The sequence below is a fragment of the Aptenodytes forsteri genome, unplaced genomic scaffold, assembly GCF_000699145.1.
Source record: "Aptenodytes forsteri isolate BGI_AS27 unplaced genomic scaffold, ASM69914v1 Scaffold54, whole genome shotgun sequence".
In the NCBI taxonomy this organism is placed as follows: Eukaryota; Metazoa; Chordata; class Aves; order Sphenisciformes; family Spheniscidae; genus Aptenodytes; species Aptenodytes forsteri.
This window is the reverse complement of record NW_008796044.1, coordinates 12,922,915-12,944,252: the sequence shown is the minus strand read 5'-3', so window position 1 is coordinate 12,944,252 and position 21,338 is coordinate 12,922,915. Positions and strand designations below refer to the sequence as shown.

Sequence of the window (21,338 nt, the reverse complement as noted above, 5' to 3'; positions counted from 1 at the left end):
TCCCCGCGGGCCCGGGGCTGCCGGGGGAACAGGTCCCCTGGGTCCCCCGTGCCATGGGGCGAGCGGCTTGGCGTAAAGCACAGCTAGAGAGGGAGCAATAAGGCTGTGTCCTGGGCTGCCGTTTCCCTGGGGCAGAAAGGGGGGAGATTTCAGAGCGGGGGTGGGAGGAAGGTCTGCCCCCCTCCTCCTCAGGCTTTTTCTGCTGAGCCACCCCTCTGCTGCGTTTAACATAAAAAAGCACAAAAAGGGCAATAAAAGTGGAGTGACGCGGTCCAAGACCACGGGGGAGTGGTTTCCCTCTGAGCCCACCTTGCTGCCAGCACCCCTGGCAGCACCCACTGGGGACCCAGCACCCCCTCCTCCATCTACACCACCCCTTGCACCCTCCCACCTTCTGACACCCCCCCAGCAGAGCTTTCTTCTAAGCTTTTGTCCTGTTTCTGGATGATTTTGCAGCAGAGAGAGCCCCCGCCGCCCTGGGAGAAGGGGCTCCCCCTGCCAGCCATGAGGGCATTGCCTTTGGCAGCTGAGATGGATTGAGTTCCCCTTCAGGCTGCCATGGAAGGGTTAAAAGGAAAAGAAAAGGCTCTAACCAGACAAAAATAGGGAGAAATCTTTGAGAGGAGAGAGAGAAGGAGGAGCAGAGAGAGGGAGAGAAGAAAGGAGGTGGAAGTGGAGGAGGACAGCAAGTGGCGGAGTGAGGAAGAAGAGGGGGAGGAGGAGAAAGGTCTAATGGCTTTTCCATTAATTGTACCGTTACCCACCTTCATCCCCACCTTGCATCCCCGCATCCAGCCTCCCGCTCCTGCATGGCCCAGCCGGAGGGGACCCTGTGGTCCTGGTGGCAGGGCAGGGACGTGATTCCCACCCATGGGCACAGGGACAGGGCCACGGTTCCCAAGGGCTGGTGGCCTCCCGACCCACCCTGGCCACGCCGCCGCACGGGCAGAGCACACCAGGCACCCTCACCTGGGGTGAGGGCGATGCACGTGCGCGATCTGTGCCCTGGGGAAATGATGGACCCCAAAACGCCTCCCTGCCCGTGCACGTCTCCTCCCCATCCCACTCCCACGCACAAGGGGGCTTCATTCGCCATCCCCGGGGCCATGCCGGGAGGCAGGGGGCTGCTGTGGGGGCCGGTGCAGCCGGATGCTCGGGGGAGTGCTCTCCTCCTCTGGCTTTTTGCTGCCAGCCCCCAGCAGCCCCTTAGAGCCGAAGGGTGAGAGGAGGAGCCCCGCAGGCGGGAGCCCCCCACACCAGAGACCCACGACGCCCGTGGGCGGCTGCGCGCCCCCGCCTCGCTCCCGCCTGCGCCAGCGTACGTGTCCCTATGGGCGCCGCAGTGTGACCTGCCCTCCCTTCCCGTGCCCACCCCCACGCTGGCACACGTGTTCAGCCCCACAGGCATGACTCTGCGTGCTCCCATAGCTGGGAGGAGGGATCTGTCCCTTCCTCCCCCCAGAGACCCCACTGCACTCCTGAGCCCCGTGCCCCGAACCCCTCGCCCAGGGCAGGGGGCGATGGCAAAGCCCCCCGTGGGGACCCTGCCTCCCTCCCCAGGTTTCTCCAGCTTGGCAGAAACGTGGCCCTCCAGAAAGGGTTTCTCCCTCCCTGCCCTCCTCTCTATTCAGTTTTTTCCCTTTTCCTCGGCGTTTTTCCCTCTCTGAGGGTGAGGGGGTGTCAGGCTTCTGGGTGCTGAACACTCTCTGCTTTGCTGATGATGTTTTCCCAGGTGGGAACCACTGCATGGCTCCGCTCCCCGGTGCCTGGGGACAACCCAAGGGGAGCAGGAGCTCTGGGTGGGACCTTCCCGCTCCATCCTGGGGGCTCTCCCACCAGCTCCCGGGGAGGGGAGCAGTCCCAGTCCTCTCCCGGGGGCCTCAGGATCCTCTTCGGATGTCTCTCCTCGGCTGATGTCTGGGTTCCTGGCTACCCCAAGGTTTGTTCCTGCAGGGCTTTGGGGAGCCAAGCTGCTCTCCTGCTGCCGTGCTCGGGTCTGGCCGCCTGATGGAGACCTTCATCCCCAGCGGCTCCTCTCCATCACCCGGCTGCCTCTCCAGAAATGCCTCCTGCTCTCCCCACACCCGCTCCAGCTCTAACCGCAGATATTTAGTTTCTGCGTCCCAGCATGGGACTGCCCCAGGATGGGCACCTGAGGTCTGATGCCAAACGCCAAACACACTGGACGGGCAGCTGCCCCACGGGGTTCAGGGAGAACCAGCATGTCCCTGGGGGGTTGCGGCAGGTCCCCCCTCCTCCCAGGGGACGGAGCTTGCATGGGCCTCAGGGAGCTTGCAGCAGTGCCTTGCATGCAAAACCAGCGGGGCTGCGAATTACGTATTGCAGAGATCCCAAAATTACTGGGACAGTTTCACACACAAGCTGGGGTCTGGGGGATGCTCAGTTGCCGTCCTTTGGGAAGCTGAATTTGGGGTTATTTTTAGATAAGGATTATAAATACCGTGGTAAGGAGAGCTGATTTACATTTAGGGTTGTGTTTGCAAACGTGCCCTGTCCCTGTGGGCCCCAGCGCTCGCTCCTGCAGCCACACAGAAACTGCTTTTGGCTGGGACAGGGTATCTGCAGGGCCACCCCCTCCCTGACATCAGGGTGTCCCCAAAGCCACCCTCTCCCCGACACCAGGGTCTGTGGGCAGGGACCCTCCTGCGGACATGGCCATAGATCATGGAGACCCCCAACAGGCGCCGTGCGGCTCCTTTGGGCCATCGCGTGCTGGTTCTGCAGGGGGGGAGAAACCTCTGCAAAACCACACGTCCTCGGACCCCTGGAAGGAGAAAGGACATGACTGCCTGGCATGAGATACAGCCCCTGGTCCAGAGCATCCTCTCCCCGGCATAAGGTGCCAAGGATGCCCTGCCGCCCTCCCACCATGGAGGTTTGCTGATATGTCCATCCCCTTTCCTGCCACTGGGCTTCTTCCCTTCCCTCTCCCTGTGGAGCTGGAGACGCTGCCAGGTACCGCTAATCCTGCGCGTCCTGTCCCAATGCATCCCGTCCCCATCCTCATCCTATCCCCATCTCCATCCCATCCCACCTCCATCATCCCCATCCCACCCCATCCCCATTCCGACTCCCTCCAGCCGGCGGGGTGGAGGCGGCCGGTCCATCCCGACGGAGGAGAGGCAGCCACTATCCCTCCACCCCACCCCGCTCTCGCCTCCCCCCAGCCCAGAGCCCCGCTGGCCCCAGATGATGCATCCCCCTGCCCCATCCTCTCTGCAGGGCGCCGTCCTGCACCCAGCTCCTGCCCGGGGTTTGGAGCAGCCTTGGGCGTGCGCGGCTCTTTGAAGGGTGGTTGGGAAGGAGGGGAGCACTCAGCCTGCCTGTGCAAACACATCTCCTGGGTGCAGCCTCCGGGAGCTCCACCGCCAGCTCAGCAGCATCTCACCGGCCGCATTAACCCCTTGGCAGCCAGAGCGCACGGGCACTCCCAAGGGGCTTGAACTGTGTGAAAACACGGGATTTTGGCACATTGCTGCATTTTTCCCCACAGAGGCCACTAATGAGCAGCGGGATGGGGAGCCCCTGCAGCGGCCACCGCCTGCCCCTTCCCAGCCCGACATACATACAGCGGGACATTCCAGTCCCATATGGCAGGACTGGAAACGTGGCGAAGGACAACTGCTGCTCTCCAAGCACCCAGAGGTGCTCCTGCCTACTTTTCCTCTTTCTTTGGGGGGACTAAGACTTTCCCTCAACTGTTTCTTTTTGTAAAAATTCAGAATGCAGCTGCTTTAATTAAAAAAAAAAGAACGCAGACGCAATGCTATGGCTAGGCTGACTGCGCGAACCCGGCATCGGCCCAGCAGACCAGAAACTGGAAGTGAAGCAAAACCAGATGAACCTTTTCATGGGGATATTAGTAAAACTGAAGGGACAAAAATTGAACATGTTTTCATGGAAATTTCCATTTTTGAAGGAAAAAAAAACCCTAAAAGAAGGACTAAACTTGGATGCGTTTATATAAATATGGAAATGAAAGCCGTTTCCCGAGCCTTGTCGCCGCCCCACGGCCAGCCCCGCTCTCCCACTCCCTCCAGCACCGGTTCCCCCGTTGCCGTGACTCGTGCCCGAGCCCCCTGCAGCTGTCACCCCCTGCCCTCCTCCGGCTCCGGCTCAGCCCGCAGCAGCCTCCTCTTCTTCAGCAAAGCGTTGCTTTATATTCAGCAACCGGTTGGCTTTGCCAAATGGCAGCTGGCGGGCGCCGCAGCCCGGCTGCCGAGGGGCACACGGGCGGTGAGCACCCCAGGGGACCAGGCTGGCCGGTTGAGGTAGTTCGAGGATGTGCAGCGTCCTCCCAGGGCTCGCCTCGGCCGGGGTGATGCCGCGGGGCCCGGTCCCCGTGGAGCAAGGTGCTAAGGGAGCTGGGGACGGAGCTGGGGCTGATGGAGGAGCTGAGTCCCCCTGTGAAATCTGTCCTTGATGCCATTGCAGGGGACACGCCCGTAGGGGTGCGGGGGGCCGACGGGACGGCACGGTGATGGGGCGTGCGTGGAGCAGCTGGGACCGGCGCGCACACTGCCACGCTCTGGCTTTGCAAACTCCTTCCCATCGCTACAACAAGAGGCCTCCTCTATTCTGACTTGCTGTCAGCTGCTTTTTTTTTTCTTTGTTTCTACAGAAAATCCCAATTCCCCCAAATAATCCAGCTAAGAGTAAGGGAAAAAAAAAAAAAGAAATACAAACGTGTCATTGCATTCTTTTCCCGTCCCCGTCCCTCTCTCACACACAGGGCTTGAAAGCACACTGAAAGGTATTCAGCGTGCACGCTGCCAATTGTCACATCTTTCAATGACAGATTTTAAATGAATGTTATTTTGCAAGGGAGAGAGAAGGGGAAAAAAAAAAGAAAAAGAAAAAAGCCCACACTGCTCATCCAAGAGCTGACAAGTCCTAACGGGCCTCATTTTCCAGAGACAAAAATAACTATTTTCAAAATTCACAGCAGGGCCTTCGCCTACACACGCTGCACCAAGAGAAACCTGTGGGGAGAAATGTAAAACACATTGTGTAAATGGAAATGCACCGTGCATCCAAAACGCTTTTAAAGCTATTTACCCTCTTTCATCCTTGCCAGCTCTCCTCTGAGCACACGTACACACGCTCGCACCCCGAAGGCGCGGGGGCACGGCGCTTTGCTGGCTGCCCCGGCTCCCGAGCTGCCTGGCCCCCGGCAACCGCATGGGCTGGCTCCCCATGGCAGGCGGATGATGGGGAGGTGTTTCCCCCCCCACGCGTGCACTGCTGGGAGAGCAGTGCCCATCTGCGGCGAGGGGACGCGGTGCAGGGCTGGCGGGCGGGAGTTGTCCCTGTCCCCCCCCATGGCTTCGAAGTCCTACAGCTACAGAGCAGCACATCGGCCTCCGCAGAGACTTCTTGAGAGCAGTGCCCATCTGCGGCGAGGGGACGCGGTGCAGGGCTGGCGGGCGGGAGTTGTCCCTGTCCCCCCCCATGGCTTCGAAGTCCTACAGCTACAGAGCAGCACATCGGCCTCCGCAGAGACCTTCTTGAGATCCTCCTTCTGCCCCAGGTTCAGCAGCGGGGACGTGGGGAGGGGGACAGCCCCAGCGCTGGGAAGGGGCAGCTGGGGTGGTTGGCTGGTCAGATGCATAGGGAGGAACACATAGGTGCTGACAGCCGTGCACCTGGGGGGTCTGGCCAGGCAGAACTGTGGATGAAAAGGTCTGCTGGGTGGCTGACCCGTGTGAAGTCCACCAGAGCTTGGGGCAAACCTGCCTCCCAAATGCGGGGCCGTGGAGAACCATCTGTCCTCTGAATGCATCCAACCACATCTCCATGGGCCATAGCTCCCCACCGGGGCTGCTCCCGGCCCCCCAAGCCAGCAGAGAGGAGAAGCCACGGCCCCATGTGAGGTCCCTGTAGCAGCAAGGCCGAGTCCAGCCTTGACGGTCTCAGATCTGACATCCATGGTCGGGAATCCATCCTTCCACAAAGAAGCATAATAGGGAAACACCGTGGTCTTGGGTTTGGGGCAGGCCCTCCAGTTCCCAGAGCAAGAGCAAACAAGGCAGCTGCCTGGCAGCACACAGAGTCAGGAGCATGTATATAGAGGGAAATGACGAGGGACAACCTGCAGGCAGAGCCGCCGAGGCTGGCCAGCCCCTCTGCATCACCACCCCAGGGTCCTGCGCTTCCTCCTGCCGTTGCAATGGCCAACACTTAAAGCTTGTGATTGCCTGCAGAGTCCTTGAGAAAAGGGTCTCTCGCTTTGGAAGGGGCTGTGCACAGGCCAGCCCAGCTCAGCGGACTCATACACCACCGCCGAGCGGCACAGCTGAGCCTGCATTGCCCTTCCTCGCCCTGGGAGGGTGGGACCACTGGGACCACCTCCCTGTGGCCACCGGTCCAGCCAGAGAGAAGAGGTGTTTTGGGGTGAACCCTAGAGCAAGGGAAAGCAAGAGGGTGCTGGCCACCTCCCCGTCCGTCCCTCTCCCTCGCTCCCACCCTGCAGCACTGCCATCCGGAGCTCCACCCCGGCCAGGTTGGGTCGGTGCTGGGGGAGTCTCCCATCAGATGCGGTTGGACATGAGCCTGGTGTTCAGCTTGCGGAAGAAGGAGCGCAGCTTGCAGATCTTGCACTTCTTCTTCTTGTTCCTACTCTTCAGGGGCTCCCCACCACCTTCCCACTCCTCCGCATCGTCCTCGCTAGCCCAAGGTCCCCAGGCACCGCCATTGAAGTCTGGGTGAGCCCGGGGGTTCTCTGCAGGGTACCGCACTGGGATGGCCGTCCGGTTGTAGTGCACCAACCTCATCAGGAGGGTCCTGACCACATCTGGGCGCTGGTCCGAGAGGTCATAGCGCTCGTAGGGGTCAGCAGTGATGTTGAAGAGCCACACAGACTTCCTCAGGCCATTGGTGAGACGCTCCAGGTTCCACCAGCTCCCCGGGAAGTTGGTCAGGGTCTGCGGGGGGATCCAGTCGCTGTACCCTGGGTCACCGGTGAGGAGCTTCCACTCCCCAACCCGGATGGAGGCTTGCACGGCCGTGTTCCAGATGCCGAAGCCGTCCTCCAAGGAGCCATACTTAGCATGGTTGTACAGGGGGTCGATGTTGTGCAGGATTTCGGTTCGCGGCGACTCCTTGCCCTCGCTGATGGCAGGCCAGACGTTGTAGCCGTCCAGGCCTGGGACATTGCTCAGGTTGCCCCTGGCCAGGCTCACCAGAGTTGGGTACCAGTCCGTGATGTGAACCAGCGCCCAGCTGGTGCGGCGCTTGCGCTTGATCAGGGGACTGTGGACAAAACCAATGCCACGGACTCCCCCTTCCCAGTACGTCCCTTTGCGGCCCCGTAGTGGCCAGTTGCTTCCTCCGGAGAAGGTCTGCCCGCCGTTGTCGGTGGAGAACACGATCACGCTGTTGTCATAATAGCCGTACTTCTTGAGGGCCCAGGTGATGTTCTTCACCGCCTCGTCCATGCACGTCACCATGGCGGCGTACTTGCGGCGAGCGACGTTGCCCATGGAGCGGTAGCGGTAGATGTACTCCTTGGGCGACTGCAGAGGCGTGTGGACCGCCTGGAAGGCCACGTAGATGAAGATGGGCTCCTTGGGGCTGTGGGACGCCAGGATCTTGCTGACACGCTGGGTGTAGAGGAAGGTGGAGTACTTCCCACTCTGGTCCCAAGCCACGTCCTCCCCTTCGTGCAGGTCGTAGCCACAGACACCCGGCCCGTCACAGTTGTCGTAGGTGTAGTAGTCCACATTGCCCGTCAGGGAGCCCAGGAAGGTGTCGAAGCCCCGACGGGTGGGCAGGCACTCCTTCTTGTAGAAACCAAGGTGCCACTTGCCCACCATGTGCGTGGAGTAGCCAGCTTCCTGCAGCTTCTGGGGCAAGGTGACCTGGTTGAGGGGCAGGCAGTTGGGCTGCCGAGGGCGGATGATGGAGTGCTGCAGCCCTGTGTGGATCTGGTACCTGCCGGGGAAGAGCCAGGAGGAATCAATGATGATAGGGAGTGGTGCTGGGTGGGGATGTGATGGCACTTTATGCGCTGGAGACCCCAAATGCATGCAGCTCTCCGTGTCACCCAGCCCAACCCCATGGAGCAAGCTCCATGCCAGAGACAGGGAGCTCCTCATCCATCCAAAAGTAGGAAAAGCAGATGCAAAAAGAGAGAGAGGGGGCTCAGCAGACATCTCAAAAGCACGCTGGGCTGCTCTCCCAGGATGCCACCAGCAGCTGGCCCCACTGCTGCCAACCCAGGGGAGGTGGCTGGGCTCTGCCAGGGCTGGGCAGCACAAGGAAGAGTTGCGTAGTGATCCCTGTGGGTTTGCAGTGCCCCACCTGCCTGCCCACGCATCCCTGTCCTCCCCTGCTCTGCACACCCCGGAGATGCCTGGGATCCCTCCAGAGCCATCAGGAGAGAAGAGGCCTTTGCCTGGACCCCGGTGGGCTCCACCACCCCCAGGCAGTAGGTGACCACATCCATAGGCACCTCCCTGGGGCCCACTCCTCAGCAGGAGATGATCTGATGAAATCTGCCTCCTACGGTGAGTGCTGACCTCCCAGCCCTGCTCCAGGGAAAGCCCCACCTGTCCCAGGAGGCAGAAGGGCCCAGGATCAGGGGAGACTGTGCCGCCATGGGAGGGGGTGATGGACCAGCATCCAGCCTGCCCTGGACAGTGCAGCACTGAATGCACAAGCAGGAAAAGCACGGTCCAAGGGACTCGTAGATGCAGGGGAGAATGATCCTTCAACCCCACAGCCCAGCAGCAAATCTCCAAGGGCCAGTGTGAGAGCAGCACAGGACTGCCTGGGGACACAGCTTCTTGCCCAGCACCGAAGGACATCATGGCCAGAGACCACCCTCTCCCAAAGTGACATCCATTACCCAATGGCATCCACATTTTTGGCCTTGCCATGTGCCCCTATTTATCCCATGGGAAAATCAACTGTTTACCCAGGAAACCTTCTAGAGAAAGCCAGCAAGACGCCTTTCTCTGGAGGATCTCCATCGTCTGCCAATACACCGGGGCATCTGTCTAGTGGCGAGCTGGGATTAAGCCGCACGGAGCTAAGGAAGGGACAGAAGCGGGTACATGACTGGGGTGTGAGCAGGCGCTGGCTTACCTGCCGGTTATCAGCTGGCTCCGGGATGGGGTGCAGATGGGCTGGATGTAGTAGTTCTCCAGCTTAACGCCCTCCGCTGCCAGCCTGTCCAGCGTTGGCGTCTGGATATCCGAGCCGTGATACCCGACGTCGTGGTAGCCCTGGTCGTCAGTCAGAATGAAGATGATGTGGGGTGGCCTGGTGAAGGCGGGAGGCAGCGATTTCTCCATGGGGTCCGTAGCCACGTCGGCCACCAAACTGGGCTTCATCCAGTCCCAGGATAAATAGCCAAAGCTGAGCAGGCTGACGAGCGAGAAGCCCGTGAGGGCATAGACGGCCATCCCGGAGCACGCTGCGCTGCCTGCGAAGGGAGCTACTGTCCCGGCATCGTCTCAGAGACACGGAAGCAGGAGGACTCCCCCTCCTCTGGGAGAGCCCCCCGACCTAGAGGATGGTCCCCGAAACCCCTGCAGCCAGTTTTGCGGGAGCAGCACCCATGAAGGCACACTCGCGCGCACACAAAGGGCTTAATCCGCCGGGGCTGGGTTGCCTTCAGTCAAAAGAAAATAACCCTCGCGCCGCTCCAATCAAACACATCTGCACGGCAGGACGGGCTCCTCGCAGTGATTAACGGCAGCCCCAGAGCTGCTCACCAAGCGTCCCGAGTACTAGGAACACTCCCTGGCTTCTTGGTGTTTTCTCGCTGGTGTTATTTCTTTATAAAGAACCCCATAGAAACCTCGCTGGAGAAAGTAGCTGGCTTCGCCTCTGCTCCAGCCCTGCGCCTGCCCGGCTGTCCGGACGGCTCGCTCGGGATACGACGATCCTTTTCTTTAAACTCCTGCGGAAGAGGGTGCTAAAGTTCAAGCCCAGAGGTGCTGAGCTCTCCTCCTCACCCTCCAGGGAAGAGCCGCCCTCTCCTTTTCTCACCCTCCGCTCCAAGGCAGAGAGTCCCAACATCTGCCCGGGACGTGGGCTAAGCCGCCAGGTTTATGGGGAGCCGCAGGCTCGGCCCCTCCCAGCTCAGCGGCTCCAGGAAAAAGCTGGGAAGCCCCGGAGCGTGCAGGGTCCTAAGCGTGACGTTCCCCGAGCTGCTGACGCTTCCCTTCCCGCTTGCCCCGGGACGTGTGATGCGTGGGCCAGGGCCCTGGTGGGATGCTCAGCTGAAGCCCTTGCAGCATCCAGCTGGGGAGGGTAGCAGGGAGGGCTGGCTCCCCAGGAGGGATTGCTGGGGCCAGCTGCCCGTGCCACCAGAATCACCATCCAAACAAATCCTGGGCAAGGGGAAGCTGCAAAAACTTGTTGGGACACCCCCGGTGTTGAGTAAAACCACCCAGGGGCATGCAGAGCACTACAGAGTGGGGTGGGCGCTGCTGCGCCCATTTTCCAGCAGGGGAAACTGAGGCAGGGAGGGGCCATTCGTACTGGCCCATGGCCACAGCCAGCCAGGGGCCAGGTTTGGTGTGAACTAGAGACCTCCGCCAATGCAGGCGTACTGCTCTGCGCTTGGGGTACTGGGACAAAGGGCCAGGTCAGTGCCCTGAATCTTCAGGGGAGCTTTTGGGAGAGATGAGTAATGCTCCTGCATAACTCCTTTTGCAGGGCCAGCATTCATCAGGCATCAGGAAGCCAGCATGCCTGGCACGCATCTCGTCCCCTCGACTTTCCCTAGGGCAGGACTTGGCCCAGGAGGGGGGATTTTGGTAGCATAAACCCACCCACGTTCACCCACCCCTGGCAGAGCCGGGAGCTGAGCCCTGTGGCTGTTTGCACCGTACCGATGGGGACCCGAGGGGTCCCAGCACATGGGGCGCCCTGACGCAGCCCCCCCAGCCCGTGCCCCCTGCCTGCCTTTAGGACCGGAGGGCTGCAGTGGCGGGGGCTCGCTGGGGGCTTTGCGAGGGCTCTGCCTGCACTTAGGCAAGGACTGGCTCAGAGGAGCAGCTGAGCCAGATGGCTCCCGGTCCCCTGCTCTGGGTTCCCCTCTGGTCCCCAACCCCAGGCTTCCCTCTGCCAGGTCCCCTTCATGTCCCCTCCCCTGGGTCCCCTCCCTGGGCTCTCCTCCACACTCCCTGCCCCGGGCACTGCCCTTCCCCTGATGCCTCCAGCCCCGTGTCCCACATCTCCCCACCGCCCCATGCCAGCCTGCCCCATGGGACCCAGGCACTGTGGAGGAGTGGGCAGGAGGGAGCACAAGGGTCCCACTCCCAGGGCAGGGGTGACTCCCAGCAAAGGCAAAGGGAGGGTGGGCTTCTCCCTCCTGGCTTTAAACACAGGCAGAGGGGACAGGGACAAGGACGGGGACAGGGACAAGGACAGGGACAGGGAGAGAGCCCGTTTCAGCTGGGGCTCGGGGCGTTTGCAGGAGCACAGGGAGGGGTTGGGGGGGACAGGAGTGGGAGGCAGGGATGGATAGCTGTTTTCTGCGCCTTTCCCTGCTGGCAGAAACCCCTGCTCGCTCGAAGGAGCGCAGCAGGGCTGGGTCGAGCCCTTCAGTGAAGTTTGATTAATCCCCGGAGGTTCATCCTTCATTTCTTTCGCCCGCTCCTCTTCTCCCTTCCCCTCGCTCCTTCCCACTGCTTGCCTGCCTCCTGCACGTCTCCCTCTTCTCCCCTGATATCCTTAGTTTTGAACAATTCCCTCCTCTTGGAAAAATCTGGACCTGACTGAAGGGGTAGAGAGAGTGGGTGGTTCGGAACCCCCGACTCCTGGGTCCTGTGTGCTCCTCCACTGTTCCCAATGGACCCCTGCAGCCCAGGAGACCTCTCTGTGCCCCCCTTGAGCTACCTGGGGCTGCGGGACTCCCCGAGCATCCCGACCTGCGGCCCTGTACACATGGCTCCATGCACACCTCGGACCGGAGACAGAATTATCGCCAGGGATTATAACCACAGCTCTTTCCAAATAACAAATACTAGTTGGTTTGGGTGAATATGACAGATTAGGGACAAAATTGGAGACATCGGGGCTGAGATGCAGCAGAAGAAGTGTGTTTAAGGCAGCGCAGACCGCTGATAAACTGTGTCTTGTTTGGGGCCAGAGGATTGAGTGGGGAGGGAGGTGCAGGAGGTGGGCAGCAGAAGGGATGCGCGGGCCGCAGGAGCGGGGCTGGAGCCCACCTCCAAGGAGCAAAAGCAGCGCCGAGCACTTCCCGGGTGCATGGATTTGCTGTCGCAGCAGCTTCTGCAGCCACGTGGTGGGTCGCATCCTGATCACACCTTAAGATGAGGAAGCACAGGCCGGGAGAGTCGCCCTGAATTTAAGCTGCTGTTGATGGCCGGAGGTCAGAGGGCTGAAAGGAGGGAAGGAGCCGGCAGCAGGGACATGGGCGCACGCTGGCACAGGGAGGGGACCTTCTGTGCCTGGCCAGGGCAGCCAGCTCAGGGAAACCAGTGGTGGGTCCAAGCTGGCCCCATGTCTGGGGAGGAAACAGCGGGGTTAACTCAGCTCAGGGAGCTTTTCCAAGAGCCGAAGGGTGAGTGAATAGTGAATTTGTTGGCAGCGACCCTGCTCTGATGGTTCGGGGACAGCCGGCTGGGTCCCAGCAGCACACGGACACCTCCTGGGGAAGGGGGATGTGCAGCCTGGGTTCTCCTCCAAAGAAGTGATAAAAAGGTGAAAAGCAGTGAGGGGTACGGGGAAACCGCTCTAGACCCCAGGAGAAACGGGGTGCAATGGGACCCTCAAACCAGCCCCACTGAAATCCTCTGAAGGGGAGGCAGGAGGTGGGAGCAGATGGGAGGGAGGAGGAGGAAAGAGGAGGAGGGAAAGGAAGAAATGACAGCTCTGGAGTTTCAGGGTCAGGACGATTTCAGCCGGCTGGGAGGCTGCTCTGGGATGATTAATGCATCACAAGGTCTAGGGATGGAAAAAGTACTCAGGGCTTGCAGCCACCCCACCCCCCGGCCCCGACTGCTCTTAATTCAAGGCAGTCACTCGTTCAGTCTTGCTCAAAGATGTCTCAAGATCCAGGAGCTTCCTTGGAGAGCTCCGGCACGTTGCACAACGGGGAGCTTTCCCCTGGCAGCCAGCCTGGCCATGGATGCTGAGCCAGCCAGCGGACCCTGCGTGCTTCAGTCCTGCATCTGCCCAGGCAAGGACAGCCCCGCTCCTCCCCATCACATCAGCTGCTGCAACAAAAGATGCTGAATCTCCCTCCCAGCCCAATCCATGGCCGAATCCAAGGTGATGGGGAGCCCCATCGGGTGAGCTGGGTGCTGGCTGCGGAGCCGGCAGCGGCTCCGTGGGCAGAGCATCACCCTCCCGCACCCCAACCGAGCCTCCCCAACCCAGAGCATCACCCACCCTCATGCACCCCAACGCAGCACTTCCACGCGCCCGTGGACACTTTCCAGCTGGGACCAAGCCCCCCACGCTGAGAAATCATGCAGCAGCTGGAGTAAAGCCATCAGCCAAAGCCCGATATGCTGCTTTTTGGTGCTTTTTAGCTCGGCGGCACGACCTGCGAGGCAGCAAACCCTGACCAGTGCCTGGGCCGGGTCCCTCCATGTCTCTGCAGCTGGCACAGCTCCTCGCATTTGCACAGCTGGTTCTCTAACCAAATATTTGTATATTACTTTTTTTTTTAATTATTAATTTTATGTGGCCTGGGGCAAGAATGAAAATAATCACAGCCCTTCCTGCTTTTTTCTCCCCACCGCCCCCCGGCTCCGTCCGCACTTGCGTTTTGGCTCCGAAAGCCCTCGCTGCAAACAGGGTTATGCAAACAGGCTCCGCATATTTCTCAGCGGCTGCGATCTGCCACCAGGGCCACACAGCAAAGTTTAAAACTAAGCCTCAAATCTTTTTTTTTTTTTTTCCCCTTTTCTTTATTTTTTAACCCTTCCGGGGGCCGGAGCCCCTTCAGCCCTCAATACTGCCTTTCTCTCCCCATCAATGGGGCATTATGGCAGGGGAATTATTGAAAGCAGAACTCCCAGGCTTTACAATGGGAGCTCTGTGCAGGGCAAATATTGCACAATCTGTTTGCACGCCGCCACCTCAGTGCCCTTCCCCCTCCGCAGCCCTGCTCACGCCTCGGCCTCCCGAAATGGGACCTTAAAAATAAGAAATATGAAAGGTTTTTAATAAGTCCCCTCTCTCCTTCTTCAGAGCAAGACATTTGACCTAACAGGGCATCAGGGAGCTTAGCCCGGCCTCAAAAAAACACAGCGCATTGCTCTCGCCTCTTAGATGTTTAAGGGTTTCCGCTTTCCCCGGCCAACGTGTGATGCATTTACTTTTTTATTGGCGTGATGAAAGAGCCTAGGCAAGTCTGGAAAAGAAGGGAGCAGTCCCAGGAATGGAGAGAGCTTGTTATTTTGTCTAGAAGGGGGGAAAAAAGGCTGAGAGGAGGGGGCGGCCAGGCGATCCGCCGGGAAGGAAGGAGGCTGGAGGCATCGCCGATCCCAAGCCCAGCAGAGGATGGGGCTGGAGGAGAACGCCTCTCCATTGACTTTGGGAGCCTCCGGGAGGTCCTGGCCATCATGCCCTTGGCCTGGGGATGGATCACAGTCCTATCCCAGTCTTCTCCTTGCCTTGAGTGCTCTTTGCTCCCCTGGTGTCTTATCCTCCAGGGATATCCCCCAGGGACCGTCTCCCCTCCCTGGTGCACAGTGGGCACGCAGCACTTCTGCCGCACAGTGCTGGGACCTGCCTCCTCCCCCTCACCCCCCAAAATCACATTTTCCCTCTCCAGGACCTCATTTTCCCCACCCCGAGCCCAGCACCTCCCTCCAGCTGCACGGACCCTGTGGGTAAAAGCCGATTTTCTAGCGGCGACCGCTGAGGCGAGACCTCGACCAGATTACAGGGATGGGCCTTGGTTTGGGGGAACTCAGAGGTTTTTGAACACACCATAATCCGCTCTCTGGAAGCTGGAGCCAGGGGAGGAGAAAACAGCAAATCTGCATCGGTTCCTGCTTATGCAACCCTCATCATTGTTAAAGGAATGAAGAGCATTGCAGCAGCAGCCATGACGTAGGACACCGAAGCCACGGGGGGTAGCGCGTTATGGGGACAGAGAGGAGAGCATCAGCCGTCCCTCTGACACGGGCTCGGCAGCACCGGTGGATGTCGTTCTTGAAGCCAAACGGCCTTTTTTTTTTCAATACCCTGCCCGTGTTTCGTGCCATTTGTGCAGTTGAAAATAATCATCATCATCATCAAAACGCACTTAGAAGCCGTAGCGCAGTATTAGAGCCTTTTCTAATGTAAACCATAGCCTCTAACAACACATGTTGGGCTTGGCCAGGGTTTGTTCCTGATCAAAACACTGCTGCTCCCCTTCCTCCTCTCCCAGTCGCCCAGCACTAGCAAAATACGAAATAAAAGCCCTAAATATGAGTCGGTTTGCCTCTTAGGCTAAGGAATTTTCTTCCGGTTTTGGTCACTGATGATACATCTCAATGATTCTGCAAATTCTCCCGTGAAACGACTTCTACGCCTTCCTGCTCGCGTTTGTTTTCTTCTTTCCCCTTCATTCAGGAGACTTCAGTCCATCAGCTCCCCTTCCTTGATACAATATTCCTCCCCTTGCCTTTCCCCACCTCCCGGGAAACTGCAGTTCGCCGCCTTCTCCTTTCCTCTCCTCTCTCTAACGACTGGCGTGCTTGCTTTGAAGAGCTGGAGAGGAGCCCATGGGTTTGGCACCGCTCCTTTCTTCCCATGCCTTATGGCAAGCTTTCCACATCGCCTGGGTGCTCTCCCTCCTCGTCCTGCCCCCCCCTTCCCAAGCCCAAAATCCAGCCCCGCCTGGAAGCGAAGCACTTCTCGCTGCAGCTTCCCAGCAGAGCTCCGGGGCTCGCGGTCTCGCTGGGAAGTTCCCGGTTGATGTGAACCAGGGATGTGTTGGGACGTGGATCCCTGCGGGATTCAGGGAGGATGTCAGGGGAAGCGACTCGAGTCTGGCTTCGCAGGCAGGAGGGGCTGGAGGTGAGGAACCTGCCCGCGCGCGGCAGCGTTTGATGGAAAGCTAGAGAGCACAGGGGGTGGGTGGGTTTGTGCCTGGTCCCGTCAGGCTCTCACGGTTCAATCTCCTGGGGTGAACACTGCTCTGCCCCTAGCGCGCACACACACACACCATCCAAAAGGACTGACCTTTGCTAAAAAAAAAAAAAAAATAAAAAAAAGTCAGCGGTTCCCTGGCCTCCAAGGACTCTCTTTGAAGCAGAGAAGGTCCCAAGGCGGCGGAAGGAAGGATTTAAGCATTTAGCATAGCTGGTTTCTGGCAGCGCTGCCGTGTGACCCTGACACTGGCTTCCCCAGGTTATTGATTTTGGACTCCCCCACCTTCATTCCTGACACAATTTATCATGGGATACACAGAAACTCCTCAATCCTCAAAGTATGCAAGATGCTGGCATCGCCTCCAACCTCACCCGGGCCGGGGAAGAAAGAGCAATTCTTCCCAGCACCCATCTGGCAAATGTCCCTCCATCCCATAGCCACACCGGGTTGCACCCCGGCACCTTTGGTAGAGCCCCCGGGACAGGCGAGGGCTGTTCCCCCCTCACCACGAGAGGAGCACCGTCGCTGCCCCCGGGAAGGCTGCTCTCCTCCTGGGAGCAGCCGCAGCAGGCAGGTACCCAGGGACACAGCACGCTCCTGGGTCCAGGGGAGCAGCCCCAGCCCCTCCACCTCCTCCTAACACCCCGCCGGGGTCCCGGCTCCCCTCCCAAGTCACAGCACAGCGGGGAACTGGCCACCCGCTCCCCAGGGCTGGGTAGCCTCCTGGCTCCTGCCTGCCCTTAGTTTCCATCTCGCCTTTCAGGTGCAACCTCTTCAAAGGCAGACGGTGGGTTTTGGCTGGCAGGAGATGCGACGGCCGGTGGGCAGGATGCCTGCCCGGAGCTCTGTCCGCCGCCCCGAGCCAAGGCATGGAGAAGGAGGAGGGTGAAGCCCTGTGCTCCCCGGCTTGGCTCGGGTGCTTGTCCCAGACAAGGAGCCCTTTCTCGCCAGGGGAGCGCAGGGCAGGGCAGGGCAGGGCAGGATGAGACAAGGAGCCCTTTCTCGCCAGGGGAGCTCACGGCAGGGCAGGGCAGGATAGCCTGAGCGCCCTGCTTGTTTATAACCCCGCTTCAGCGCAAGGAAAACACACCTGCCCACGCCAGCCGGGCTCGCACCTGTAACCCATTAGGGCGAACTGTTTACCCGGGACGTGTTTCCTTAGCACCCCGGGGGGCTGGAGCGGAGGGGCTGCTTCTCCCCCAGCACCAGGGGTTGTTTTCCATCCTGGCAGGAGAGGAAGGCGGCAAGCTCAGGAGGGGCATTTCAAAGGGTTTTGCATGAAGGCCGGCCACAACCCAGCCGCTGGAGCAGGAAGAGGGCAGGGAGCACAGCCGGCCAGACCCCGGGCGCCCGCGGCTCTCCCCTGCCCACCCCGTCTCCGCAGGCAGCAGCGAGCCCTGGGCATGGGTGCTGGCAGCACCCGCTCCCGCCGTCTCAGAAGGTCTCTGTTCTGTCGCGCGCTGGCTGGGGAGCAGTTCAGAACAGGGAAAGAGCCCAGTCAGACGTTGCATTACTTAATACAAAAGGTATCAATAATCCAGCAGGAGAGATGAGAGCTCTTTCTCACCGAGGACGCCAAGAGCACAAATTGCTTTCTTGTAAGAGAAAGGCTTAATTTCCATAGAACATGACAGATTAAAACGCAAGTGGGTGGGTCCACTCTATTATCCATCAGCCTTCACTGCTAACAGGAGAGGGTGTGCTGCCTCCTTTGAAGTTTCTTCGTAGGCCCAGGGTGCCCACAGACGTTTTATCAGGGTGGAAGGCAAGATACGACGGGATGGAGCTTCGAATGCTCAGCGCTCGCATTCCCCTCTCCCCTGGGTTTGTAATGCACCAGCCTTGTTGCTGCTATTGCTTCCCAAGATGAGTAAAACCAGAAGGTCCTTGTTTAAACCCAGAGGCCTGTCTGACTTCTGGACCTAAACCAGCAGAGAAGAGGTCCAGGATGACCGTGCTGCTGCATCGGTCGTGCCCAAAGCCTACCGGAGCTTCCTTTCCTAGCTGCGCAATGAGCTCCGTCAGCAGAGAAATCTAGGATTAAACTTCGGAGCTTGGCTTCCTCCCTCCTGAATGGGAAACAGAGCAAAATAATAAGAAGAAAAAACAGTTTCTGTCAGCTGAATTTACTGGGGAGCACACTGGAGTATTTCACTCGAATGGAAAACTCCAGGAGTGATTCTTTGGGGGCAGCACATTGCATTTGCAGCTAAATTCTGCAGGGTGAGATTGATACGTGGAAATAACTTCATTTCAAAGCAGAGGGGCCTGGAGCAGCCTCCTCCCGGAGCCGTGGGTCAGGGCGAGCTGTATTTACTCCAGCGCAGGCAGCTGCCCACCAGGCACCAGCAAAACCACCAGATCGAGCAAAGAAACGTGGTTACCCAAACAGAAAGCACCAAACCCAGCACCGGGAGACCTTGCAAGGAAATGTGGGCACCAAGCAGGAAAAACGTGGGGAAGGGGCTGGAAGCAAAGTCCCGGGCTGGTGCAGGGAGCTGGAGCTGAGCCACGGCATGTGCAGCAGGACTCCTGTCGCATACAAGGACGGTAGATAAATGTGCTCCGCAGACACTGGACCTGGAGCGCCATCCCCGTATTTCAAGCCCACCTGTTAGCATCAAGGGTTTTCTGCTCTCAGTCACAGGCATAACTTACAGGGTGGTTGTTGGGAGGCTTAAAGTACCTATATCAATACTGCAGAGGGTGATTCATGATTATCTGCAGTAATCCAGAAGCTATATAAAATTGCTAATAATAGGTCTTCAAAACCGACATTTTAGTCAAGATAAAAAATGACTGGAACAAAATCCAATCATGCTTTGCTAAAACTATAAATGGAAAGGTATAACCCATATTCAGCTCCCCTAAACACCAAGCTACATGAAAGCAGGGGATGTAGATCAGCCCCAGGATCCAAGTCAAAGCGGGGCTGGGATCCCGCCCCGGGAGAAGCTGATTCTTAAACAGGCTCAAAGCGGCTCCCAGTGCACCGGGTACCACAGGACTGGCTTAAATCCGGGATGACTGGGGGATTTGGGAAGGGGGAAGCATGAATACAGATTATGTAGCTGCCCTGGCGGCACGTGATGGGCTGCGGGCTGGCAACCGCAGAGCTGCCAGAGCCGAGCCTCCAGCTGTGGGGATGCAGATGTGGGGCCTGGCAGGGTTCACGGTCCTGCCGAACACCATTTATTTAATGCTGCCATGCGATCCGATGCACAGTTGCTAGGTGACCGGAGCCCAGGGCTGCAAGGATAACGTGGGAATGGCTGCGCGGGTCAGCCCTGGTCCAGCTCCTCGGCATCACGTCTCTGGGATGCATCAGGATGTGGCTCCATGTCCAGGGAGCAGCACGAGGAACGGGGCAAATACGGAGCTTGTCCAGGGGGATGCTGGGCACGGCTGGAGAGCCCGGCTGGGTCCGTGTGGTCCTGCCCCGCAGCCCGGCATCTCTGCGGGCAGGGAGGGCACAGAGCCTTCCCCAGCCCCAGGTCCCAAAACTTCTTCTCCCTTGCAGTTCCCACACTCACTCCTCCTGCCTCCAAATGCTTGCTTACCCTGTTGGGAAATCTCTTCTCACCCCGCCTGACTTGCACTGTTTCATCTGCCTACGGATCGGATAAGCTGATAAAATGTGCTGAACGCACCAAACGGAGCCTGTTCCCTCCATCCACTCCCCGCTGCCGGCTCATCCAAACCAGCGCTGCCACATCCAAGGCCTCGAAAATCTCTTTTGCCATTAACACTGCAACAGAGCGCGGCGTTTGCACGGCCAAAGTCAACACGAAATTTGCAGGGATTTTTGTGGTATTGAGGGCAACTTAATGACTGAAGCCTGAGGCAGATTTGCTGTCAGAGTTTTCACCAAGGACTGTAAAATTCAGTGTGTTGCAAGCCGGTCACTAACATTGGCTTTGGGCTTTCACAGTTCTGGCTTGGGAAGCGGCAGCAAACGTTTCTGCCTGTTGCTGTGGGACTGTAGGTAAGCGTGGGATCAGCTGTTCCCAACCAAACCCCACGGCCCCCTTGTTTTCAGCATAACCAGCCCCTCTTCCATCTTCACCACCCTTCTCGAGGGAGGCGATGTTTTCTCCCTCCTCCTTCGGGGAGGTCTTCACAGAGAGTCCCAGTTGGGCGAGGAAAGGTGGGGTTTAACCCCACGGCAGCTCCTGGGAGCCTGAGAGAGAAGGAGTCTTTCTTACTTTTTTCCCTACCAAATCATGAGGCATTTCATACTGACCACTTAAATGAAACCAGACTGTTTAGTCCAAATGATTACTCATAAGCAGCATCTAATTACTTCTAGCATTTAAAGAGAAAATAGAAGAATCTCCTTGGAGTATAAACTCAGTGAAGAAGCTGCAGCTGCAAGAAGAGAGCCCGTGTTACCCGGACACGCACCCTCCTTCACATCACGCTGCACAGCCGCACCCCAGCACCCCGTGTCCCTGGCCCACAGGCACCCCCTGAAGCACCCAGGGGTGCAATTGCCCCTTTCTCCCCTCGTCCTTCTATCAATAACAGCGTAAGAAACAGACGGGAGTGAGGGGATTTGCAAATATACATCCCAATATATCATATCCATACATGCACCGGTGCACGCACACGCTCCTGCAACAGAATGAGGGGGAACATGAAGCCACGCTCCGTGGGAAAACAGCGCCTGGCTCTCCGGCCAGGCAGCCCGTCCTTCCCAGGGAGGCACGGCCAGCTCCCCACCCGACAGCCCGCTCTCATCAGCAGATAAGATCAGAGGTTGGCGGAGTCACCCTCCTGTCTGGTGCGCTGCAGGCTTTTCCAATCCCGGCGACAGATGAAGTTACAAGGGAGCTGGCTGGAGCTCACGGCCGGAGATGCCGTCAAGCCCACACCCGCTGCCCCGGCCGCCTGGGACCGGGGGGAGGATGAGACTCCGTCTTGGAAACCTCCCAGAGCACTTTAATCTTCTTTCTTGGACGGTGCCTAGGGCGGCTGTTCAGAAACACAGGTTGTCCCTCTAGAAGCAGCATTGCAAAGATCATCTTGCGAGAAGCCCGGTGCTCCCTGCCCACGTAGTGCTGTAGGGGGGGATGCTGCAGCCTGGAAGGCAGGCGGGAGAGGGAAGAGGCAGCGGGGACCACTGCTTTTCCCCAGGGAAGGCCACAGGGGTTGCGATCTGCAACAGATTCCCCGTGGGGCCGAAGGACAACCGGCAGCCCAAGCGCGTGGACATGGAGGAGGCTGCAGACTGTGTGGTGTGA

General features: G+C 59.0%; 1 protein-coding gene across 1 annotated transcript; it reads right to left on the bottom strand.

Annotated features, from left to right (window-relative positions):
- Nucleotides 1-6,551: 6,551 nt before the first annotated feature.
- On the bottom strand, nucleotides 6,552-9,428 carry ARSI (arylsulfatase family member I). Its single transcript, XM_009285845.1, has 2 exons — nucleotides 9,109-9,428; nucleotides 6,552-7,953 (listed from the first exon to the last, which is right to left on the bottom strand). Exons 1-2 carry the CDS (start codon nucleotides 9,426-9,428, stop codon nucleotides 6,552-6,554), a joined length of 1,722 nt encoding a protein of 573 aa, XP_009284120.1.
- Nucleotides 9,429-21,338: the final 11,910 nt, after the last annotated feature.